Genomic DNA, 9,989 nt, shown 5'->3' with positions numbered 1-9,989 from the left:
CCATCTTCAACTGCTCCTCATAATACAGTGTGAGGCAGTGCAGGAGGAGTCTTGTTTGACTTTAACTGAGGTAAAAAGGTAAGCTACCATCAGCTCTGCCTGTTTTTATCAGGGGGTTATGATGCAGTGATGATCAGAGAAATTCCTGCTTAAAAGAAATGTTGTTGTCCCTGTGCTGCACAGTGTTGCACAGATAAGACAGATGTGGGAAGATTAATGATCTTCATTGCCGTTATGCAAGCATATTGCCATAAAATTACAGTTATACTAACCTCACATGGTGCCTAACACTTCAGCAAGAGATAAATACTGACACGTATAAATTCCAACAAGCATATATTATAGTTTTTTCTTTTTAAATACTTCACTTACATCAATAAAATGAAAATGGCTACATCTGCAGTAGTAGAGTATTGGACAAACTGTGCAAAATGAATATATATATTTAAAATATATGGAAGTATTTAAACTTGTACTCCAGAAAATAAACTTCAGTGCACCCGTTTGTTTCTGTTGATAGTTGAACTGATATGTGCAGCAAGAAACTAACAGTGACATGAGCTGGAGTGCCTACTACCACAGTGTTGCAGACTATCCTGACAATCATGCACTCCCCAACAGAGCCATCCCCCAGCAGCAGGGCGCAAAAAGAAATCGACTCACGACCTACAAACTCTCCAGATTCTGAGCGAGCTTTTGTGAGACCTGCTGGAACTAGCTCAGTCCACACAGTCCCCACCCCACAACATAAGGATCCAAAGGGTCTGTGCCAAGCACCACAGCAAGGTGTGGGAGTCTTTACAATATTAGAGTCTGAATGTGGTGGTTGATCAGTGAACTCCTGCTCTTTTGGGGTGGCTTATATGAGGGGGGGTCTTGTGACACAGGCTAAAATGAATCCAGTGTGAATTTCGTGCTGTAAACTTCTGTATTACTCTCTGTTGTAGTAAAATACCTCTATATTAGTCTTTGGGAAGTCACAGCACAACGAGCCACTTTACAACATCCGCCATTTTGACTTAAGGAATGAAGCAAGCAGCGCACGTAATTTCCAATATTTTCTGACAGCAGTCACACTGAGCCAACACAATATGCTATCTCTTAAACATATGTGTAAGATTTTATTGTGGATAACGTCCAGCTATCCTTCCTGACATCAAACCAACGTTGGCGCGATTTTATTTATTTATTATTTCAACAATGTAAGTTTCCCTGTGGCAGATCAGACACATGCATGTACTGTCTTTATAGAACAAAAATAGGAACCTAGGTTTGCTGTATATTTTTAGATTTATTATTGCGTTTTTCTTCTTTTAAAAACACAGCTTCGTAGATACTGACAGTGCAACAACGTAAATAATTAATTTAGTCTTTCAGTGTTCTCAGATGACTTGCTCACTGGTGCCCTCTGCTGTGCCTCTGACTGAATTGCTCTCTATTGCAGTTTTAAAAGGGAACTTTAATTTATTACTCAAATTACCAACTGACGAGTTAAATACAATAAAATGAAAGTTTAAAAAAAGAATACACTAAAAAGAAAATCGCGAATGTTGAAAAATTGGAAAGCGGAAGTGGAGATCAGTGAGTGTGTTACTTTTAAATTAGACAAAAACAAAAACAATTTAACAGACCGACAAGGCGTTTATATAGCAGTTAGTCAACATAAATTGACATGATAGATAGTGATAATAATTATGTGTGAACACGTATGTTTTATATTCAGGGGGAAGAAAAAGTAAAGCTAAAAGAGGATGTCCCGTAAAGCGGAAGTCGAGCACTTCCCGTAGACGAGAGAACGCGCCAATACGATTTTCCGGTTTGCGGGAAGAGGGGCAGCAGCATGGCATCCGAAAGCAGCATGGCTAACGTTAACGGTCGGGAGAGCACGTCCCTGAACGGGGAGCCGGTCGTTAAGCGACCGCGGGAGGGTGTCCCGCAGGAGCACCCACTCAGGACTCCGAAGGAGCCGCAGAACAAAGTGACCGTCGTGCTCGGAGCGCAGTGGGGAGACGAAGGAAAAGGCAAAGTAGTGGACTTACTCGCCATGGATGCGGATATTGTGTGCAGGTGCCAGGTACCAAGCTACGCTGTCGATCTTTTGTCACCTTTTACCCTTAAACACACCACGTCTTACACTTTTCTTGGGCTTGTTGTGAATATAACGCGGGGCTATGGAGAGCCTCGTCACCGTTTAGCTGCAGTTAAATATTCATGACCAACGTCAACAACCTTGGCTGACCTCCCCGGATGTAGAGCTGCTGTGGCGCTAACGAGCACTACTACCTAAGTACTGTCGTTTGTAATCTAATGTGGTGCTTCGAAATCCATACAGTTTTACAGAGTTAGACAAATGACCGTGAACATGACATTATATAATGGAATGACGCACCTACGAATAAAAGTGCTATTGTTTACTTTGTTAAAGCCACACAGCGCCTACAGGAACAGGAGCTTTTAACCCTTTGTTCACACTGAACATGTTTTACCACACCACAACATTGTATCGGTCTTATGCTGTGAGCAGGTTATGGATGTTATGTTGTGTTCACAGGGAGGAAACAATGCAGGTCACACCGTGGTTGTGGATTCTGTGGAGTACGACTTCCATCTGCTGCCCAGTGGGGTGCTCAACAAGAAGGCCATCTCATTCATTGGTAAGGATGAGCCTTGAGTTTTGAAAGTCTCGCTGATGGTGAAGCGTGATGAAGATGCCATAACGCATTAATAATCACCTTTATCAGAGTGAACGTCATACGCAGACAGGCAGACAGTCTTATCAGTCCGTCTGTTTCACGCTGTTAAGGACATTACCCAGATCCTGTGTTATTAAGGCTCGTCTAGATAATAAAAAGACCTCCTAGTCAGTGCAGTTTTACAGCCACAGGAATTAAACCATGTACAGTGTGCTGTTGTGCTTCATTCCTCATTCCTCATCTCTTTATTGTATGTTTTGTTTGGATGTCATGCTTTTAATAGCTTTTGTTTCCAGTAGGCTTACTGTAAAAACAGGAAACTGGGAGAGGGGTGCACTGAGATGTCATCCAAACAAAAGCTGAGGGAAAACATGAGCAGTTTGTTTCCCACACTGGAACACTTGATGCTAAAGTGTACAAGATGAGTTATACGAGGCTTGTTAAAAGTTCAGTTTCACCTTACAGGTAACGGAGTGGTGATACACCTGCCGGGACTGTTTGAGGAGGCCGAAAAGAATCTGCGTAAAGGCAAAGGTACAGTGTCACAGCATAAAGGATCATTTCAGGGTAGATTTACCCCCCCCCCCAAAAAAAAAGATATTTGTATTATTAAAATAAAACTGGGACGTATTGTAAAATGGCATTATATAATATTTAAAAAATAAATAAATAAGAGTGAGACGAACCCTTATATATCTTTGTTTTTGGATTTATTTTGGATTTGAAACGGTGAGATGGTGTTGTGTAATATTAAAAACAACATTGTACTAATTAACTTGCTTATTTCACAACCAGCTATGTTAGTTAGTAACATTTCTGGCTATAAAAACTGCTTCCCAGAGTGATTTTTTTAAATTTTTTTGTAACATTTGCCAGTTTTCAAAATTGCAGATACACAAGGAATGCCATCATTTAGATAATAAGCTGGTATCTGTGATGGTATGAGTATCTCTCCCTATTTAATGCTGAATAAGATCAGCATTAAATGAGATTTCTCAGGAAAGGCCTTGGATGTTGAAGCAAGATGCTGCAAAAGCACATGCTGCATGTATTCCAGCAGCATGGCTTTCGTAGCAAGAGGCTGGGAGATAAAACTGGCCTTCCTAACAGATCTGAAAACATTTAGAGCTTATTGAAATTAGGAGGCTCCAAACTGGCTGACAGCGTTTCAGAAATAGTGCAGTGAACATGTGTGTTGAATGTCTTCTGACTGTATTGAAAGAGCGTTTGCACCACAACTATAAAACAAGAGTAAAACAGTTTCTCGACTAACTCCAGCTCCAGCAAATAGTCTTTTCCTTTGCATCTCTATGATGATTAAACTGGATAAAACTGAACAATGTTTGGAACTGTAAATCTGTCATGACAGTCACAAATTTGGGTTTGTGTGCTATTACGATAAATACTCAGGTGTTCAAAAGGCTCAAGGAATGTGTGAAATCCTTCAAAACAGTTTGTCACACCAGACTGAGTCATTTTCACCCTTCCTTAATATTTGGAAATGCTCTAAGGCAAATGAAGAAGAACGGCTGTCCAAAATCCGGTCAAATTGTAAACAAGCATTGTTTCATTATATAAATCATCAGATATTTATTTTACAGGGACTGCAGTCTGCCTACTGCAGAGGAAGGTGAGAAGAGGTGTGCTGCAATATGAAGATGCATAAAAGTGCAGCAACATATCTTTAGTTACACTGCAAGGAAGAACAAAAGAAATAAAAGAAAGAAAGAAATAGTGCAGTGGGTGTCCTCAGTTCACCAATACCCCTTTTCCACTAGTACCTTCTCAGCTCGACTCTGTTTCACTCATTTTCCATTACAATTGAGTACCACTTAATGTGCGGGGAGTCGTTATAGCAACGTAATCGAGAGTCTCGTGATGTCATTTATATGTGACACGAATGCTACAACAAAGGAGCACGTGGAGGCGACGGTATACCTGCTGCTCAGTCTGTGGTTTTTTGTCACGCTCTGTGATCACAGTGTTCTTCTGTGTAACCATTTCACTTGTTGTCAGGTTTCAAAAATGACAGTTTTGATTTTCATTAAGGAGACACTCTGATGACTCTGATGCCACTTACTAGCCAGTTGGTGGCGTGCAGCCTGATGTCACAATTTCGGATTGTCTCAGATTGCTTGGAAACTCTGGCCAAGCAGGTACTAAAAAAGTACCTGGCACCTAATGGAAAACCCTGAAAACAGATCGGACCCGAGTAGGTTCGAGTGGAAAAGGCCTATAAAGTTTACTGTGTGTTAAACGAAGATGTGAGACAGTAAAGTGGTAACCATGCTCTTGTCTCACCTCTCACTCTCAACATTTAACATCTCACTAGTTCAGTGGTTTTATGCTTTTCATGAAGCAAATGTTTATTAGTCTGTGTGTGTGTGTGTGCGCACGCATCAATAATAATGCAGAAGAAGAGAAAAAAGATGCTTCCTGCAGTAAAATCATTGCACCACGTGAATCGTTGTTTCCTGTGCAGGATTACAAGGATGGGAGGAAAGATTAAAGATTTCAGATCGCGCCCACATCGGTGAGTAAGAGTTTCTCCTCAAAGTTTTGAGTAACACACGTGTTCTTATTGACAGTCCCGTTTGTCCTCCTGTAGTGTTCAACTTCCATCAAGCTGTTGATGGAATCCAGGAGCAGCAGAGGCAGCAGCAAGAAGGGAAAAAGTAAATCAAATATTTTATGACTGTTAATAATAGCATGCAGTATAACAGCATTAAAGACTGGGGATGACTTTGTGTTTAGTGTGCACTTCCTAATAGACTTTGTTGTGTTTATTCGTGCTCCAGTTTAGGGACCACTAAGAAGGGCATCGGTCCTGCCTACTCCTCGAAAGCTGCCCGGAACGGTCTGCGAGTCTGTGACCTCGTCTCAGATTTCAAAGTTTTTGAGGAGAAGTAAGCGCTTTGTTTTTTTCTCTACCTCATGTTGCACAGTCTTATCACCTCACCATAACGTGATAACGTGGCCGCCGACAGGAACGCTGTTTAAGTGATTTTGAATCATAGATTGGTCAGATGGCAAGTTTAGGCATACATTTTAAGGATTTTTAAAAAATGGAACATCTCACAGACAAAACATGAGGTGTTATAACACATTAGTCCAGTTATTGTCAGTTTATGCAATCTCCTACCAGCAGGTGGCAGCACCCATCTATGGAAAACAGCTGAAAAAGCTTTTATGGAAACCTTATGTAACGTAGTCGTTCTTTCCTGTGTGTCAGGTTAAAACTCTAATCAGTGGAAGCACAGCTGCATAAAGACAGGCTCCACATAAACATGCATTAACGTGTCTAACTAATAATCTGTCCTGCTCGTCATGGTTTGCAGGTTTCGCATGCTGGCGGAACATTTTCGCACCATGTACCCAAACCTTAATGTCGACATCGACAGCGAACTGCAACAGTTGAAGGTGAGATCTGCTTATCACATAGAGGTATTTCATGGTATTATATGGCTCAGGTGTTGGTGTTGGGCCTACATCACAAGAGGAAAAATCACAGGTGTAAAGGTTAATGATGGCTGAATTTCATTTAGCTGCCTGTGTTACTGGGAGTTCTTATATTCATTGTATTCATAGCAGGAAAAACACAGGTGATGTTAACAGGGGTAAGGCTAAGATAGTGGACCTATAGCTGTAGTCTGACTATCTTAGCATGTACCGTGCCTGAGTCCCGTCCAGTTTGTTTGATTAGTGTGATAGCTGCACAACATCTTTGTGCATGGCTGTGAGCAGAGTAGCCCCACTCCTCTGCTGTTTAAACCTTTTGTTGTGAGGGTCAATTTATTCAAAGAAAATCAGCTTACAGAGACCGTCTGACCCGACCTCTGTAAACTTTCATCTATCCACAGTTCAGTTTTTTGTTGTCATGCTGTGGCCAGTTTCGATCAGGGAGGGGATGTCAGGGTTTCAGCCATGTTTGCTGGACTTTCATGTATCTGAGAAAAATGATTTCTAATGACAGCACTATAAACGGATTATTTACTTAGTAGTGTAGGTAAGTCTTATAGATTTTCATCAAGTGATATTTTTGTGTGTGTTCTCAGGAATACACAGAGAGACTGCGTCCTCTGGTAACTGACGGGGTGTACTTCATGCACAGAGCTCTTACTGGACCCAGTAAGAAAATCCTGGTGGAGGGAGCCAACGCTGCTCTCCTGGATATTGACTTTGGTGAGCATCTACAGGTTTTTAAATATTTGAGTTGAGATGATGGACGTGTTGTGTTTTGTTTGTTTTGTTGCTTCCTCACATTAACAGGTGTTTTTCTGTTCAGGCACGTATCCTTTCGTGACATCTTCTAACTGCACCGTTGGAGGCGTATGCACTGGACTCGGGGTGCCTCCGTCCTATGTTGGCCGAGTGTACGGCGTTGTCAAAGCTTACACCACCCGTGTGGGTGTTGGTGCGTTTCCAACAGAACAGGATAACGTGAGTAAAAAGACACAAATTGTTTTTTTTGTGCTTTAAAAAAAATCCTAGTTACTTCCTGCAGTTTCTACTGTGTGTCCAATATGGACTGTAACATCATCAGTTGCTCAGCCTCTGTGGTCAGCTGCCAACCTGATGTTACAGACGCATGATTGTGGCCAAACTTACGTCAATTCGGATCCCCCAGATTACAGCAAATCCCCGGTACTGTAGAGAGCATGACAGTGGAGTGTGCATGCAGGTGTTACTAGAGATGAATATATGCTTATCTGACTTTCTGTACAAAATAAAGTTATTAGAGCAAGCAGTATTGGTGTGATTGCCTCTTGAAATCAAGGAATATGCTTCCCATTTATTTATTGTTTTTTTCCCCTCTTTAAACTGACTTTGTGTGTCTCTTTCTTGCTCCGCAGGAGACCGGGAATCTGTTACAGAGTAGAGGCAGAGAGTTCGGTGTGACCACGGGCAGAAGGCGGCGTTGTGGTTGGCTGGACCTGATTTTGGTCAGATATGCCCACATGGTCAATGGCTTCTCTGCGTAAGGAACATTCAAACGATTTCAGAATATTTCCCTCGCTGGCTGATGTAATTACTGGCATCGTTGCTATGTTTAGAAGCAAGTTTCACCATGTGCTCTTTGTGTTGTGATCAAAGCTGAACACAAATTCTTTCTGCAGAATTGCTCTGACGAAGCTGGACATTTTGGACACGCTGCCTGAGATTAAAGTGGCCGTGGCATATAAGGTTAATGGACAACCTCTGCCAAGTTTTCCAGGTAGGATGTTCCCAGGTTTTCTAGATCTGTAGAAAAATGGTATAAATGCAACGGTTCGAAAGAACAGTTTGAGCCCAGTTTAGAGCTTAAAGTCAGGATTTAGTGTTTCTGTGACTCAGTAACTTCTGAAACAAGTGTCACAATAATGTGAAAAGATGTGAGGATGTACACATTCTTCAGAATAGTGCTATCCTTATACATTTGAGTCTAACAGTTGATCGCGTGACATTTTGAAGTCTTTGATTGTTTATGGCTGGTCAGTTATCCAGACCCCTCCACCCAGACAATCACAAACACAACTGTTCTCCATAAAAGGAAGTTGAGATTGATTCCTGACTTCACACAGGATTTGAACAATGCTCTCTGAGGTGGCTGCTCTCTGCTTACATCCATCGTGCCTGTATCTCACATCTCGCTTGTTATTCACCTGATCTGCTGCTGTGGCCCTTAGCAGGCTACATTTGCACATTTCCTACTCAGACCACTTAAACAACAATATGCTGAAAAGTTATTATAGATTTTTCTTTTCTTCTTCTTCTTTTTGTTAGAGATGCCTAGAAACATGTTGCCTACTCCAGCTTTATTGACAGAAATATAATTACTGAAAAGAATCTGGTTTCATGGGGGGGGGGTGTCTTTATTTCACATGGGTCAGCTTTTTTTTTCTCCCAGCAGGAAGTGCAACATCCTGAGTTTGTCAAAATCTGTTCAGACGCAGCTTTATCGTCTTCATCTCTCTGTTTGTACTGCCAAATAGAAGAAGTTGAATCATTAAGTTAATGAATCAGAAGGGTCTCCTCTGTTTAAAATGGCACCAGAGCTGCACAAAAACAGCACGTTATCATTTCTTTTTGCTCAGTGGGTTTTTGTGGGCCGGTGCGCTGGATTTCCCAGGACCGATTTTTCTCTGAACGATGCTTCTTTTGCAGCAAACATGGACGTTTTGACACAAGTGAAAGTGGAATACGAAACGTTGCCCGGCTGGTGCTGCAGCACGGAGACGGCTCGGAGTTTCGAGGAGCTTCCGGTGCAGGCTCAAAATTATATTCGGTTCATCGAGGACTTCCTGCAAGTGCCAGGTTTGTAAAGAGATACTTTAGTTTAATGGGGATGGAAACTGCAGCCAACGTCTTTGTTCGCTTTGCCAAAACCTGCCAATCGAATTTTGGTCCCTGCGTCTTCTCATTTCAGTGAAGTGGGTCGGAGTCGGCAAGTCCAGGGAGAGCATCATCAAACTGTTTTGATCTCTCCGTCTTCTGCTTCCCCCGCCTCCCCCCTGCAGTCCTCGACACCAGCTCAGATGATACCTTGAGGTTTTCATAGGTTTACCAGAAGAGTTTAAAATGCACACTCTACCCGGTAGGAATACTTTACCAGCAAAGGTACCTGTGAAGCCTTTTAGTTGCTGCTTGTCCAACACATCCACGGTAATTCTTCAGATATAATTTATGCATTCCACCGATTCTACGTATTAATGAGGGTCTTGATTTTTAAAAAGCTTGTACAAAAAAGTCAATTATTCTTGAAGCCACTCCTCAGTATATTTTTAACATTGGAGGCTAATTTAGCTCATTTGACATCTGTTCACCATGCAGTTATTTTTTTACCTGTAGAGCCACTGATGAACAGGTGTGGAAGCCGTTTGTATTTAAAAGGTTATTTTCCGACTTTGTTATTAGAGGGTGAGCCATGTTGTGGTTGTGAACTTTTCTATTGAGCAATTTTAGATCACTTTACAAGACCAGACATGAATCAGTCTCATTAAGTTTGTAACATGCGCTCTATGGGGATTGTTGGAATGGACGTATTGCTTTGAAACAATTGTTAATAAAAGAAGAAAAAAAAGCATAAATTGACTCTAAGCAACTTTAGTTGAAGACATTTTCACATCCACACACAGATTTGCTACGTTAGTTGATCATTTTATGTATTTGGTCCATCTTGTATGATGCTTACTCAACTTGCTATTAAATAAAAGTCAACAAAAGGAAACCCTGATATTTAGAGAGTCTTCTTCTTTCCTAATGCAGTGAATTGTTTTCTGGAAGCATGTTTTATTCCAAAAAACCTGCTCTGTACAG

At 41.4% G+C, this 9,989-nt stretch overlaps 1 protein-coding gene across 1 annotated transcript; it reads left to right on the top strand.

Moving 5' to 3' along the window:
• Positions 1–1,667: 1,667 nt before the first annotated feature.
• On the top strand, positions 1,668–9,900 carry adssl (adenylosuccinate synthase, like). The gene is made up of 13 exons (XM_005749565.2): positions 1,668–2,074; positions 2,552–2,654; positions 3,159–3,227; positions 5,176–5,226; positions 5,302–5,368; positions 5,492–5,599; positions 6,032–6,113; positions 6,749–6,875; positions 6,979–7,133; positions 7,547–7,671; positions 7,811–7,908; positions 8,838–8,987; positions 9,100–9,900. Exons 1-13 carry the CDS (start codon positions 1,841–1,843, stop codon positions 9,150–9,152), a joined length of 1,422 nt encoding a protein of 473 aa, XP_005749622.1. The 5' UTR covers positions 1,668–1,840; the 3' UTR covers positions 9,153–9,900.
• The last annotated feature ends 89 nt before the right edge of the window (positions 9,901–9,989 follow it).

The sequence above is a fragment of the Pundamilia nyererei genome, unplaced genomic scaffold (genome assembly GCF_000239375.1).
Source record: "Pundamilia nyererei isolate P.nyererei 1_Seehausen unplaced genomic scaffold, PunNye1.0 scaffold00249, whole genome shotgun sequence".
Taxonomy (NCBI): domain Eukaryota; kingdom Metazoa; phylum Chordata; class Actinopteri; order Cichliformes; family Cichlidae; genus Pundamilia; species Pundamilia nyererei.
This window is presented reverse-complemented; position numbering and strand designations above follow the sequence as displayed.

What these genes read in the sequence shown, in the direction of transcription:
- adssl (XM_005749565.2), top strand. Translation starts at nt 1,841, where the DNA reads ATGGCATCCGAAAGCAGCATGGCTAACGTTAACGGTCGGGAGAGCACG. An exon ending in TTCAAAGTTTTTGAGGAGAA is followed by an intron (nt 5,600 to 6,031) that starts GTAAGCGCTTTG and finishes CATGGTTTGCAG; the next exon opens with GTTTCGCATGCTGGCGGAAC. An exon ending in ATGGTCAATGGCTTCTCTGC is followed by an intron (nt 7,672 to 7,810) that starts GTAAGGAACATT and finishes TTCTTTCTGCAG; the next exon opens with AATTGCTCTGACGAAGCTGG.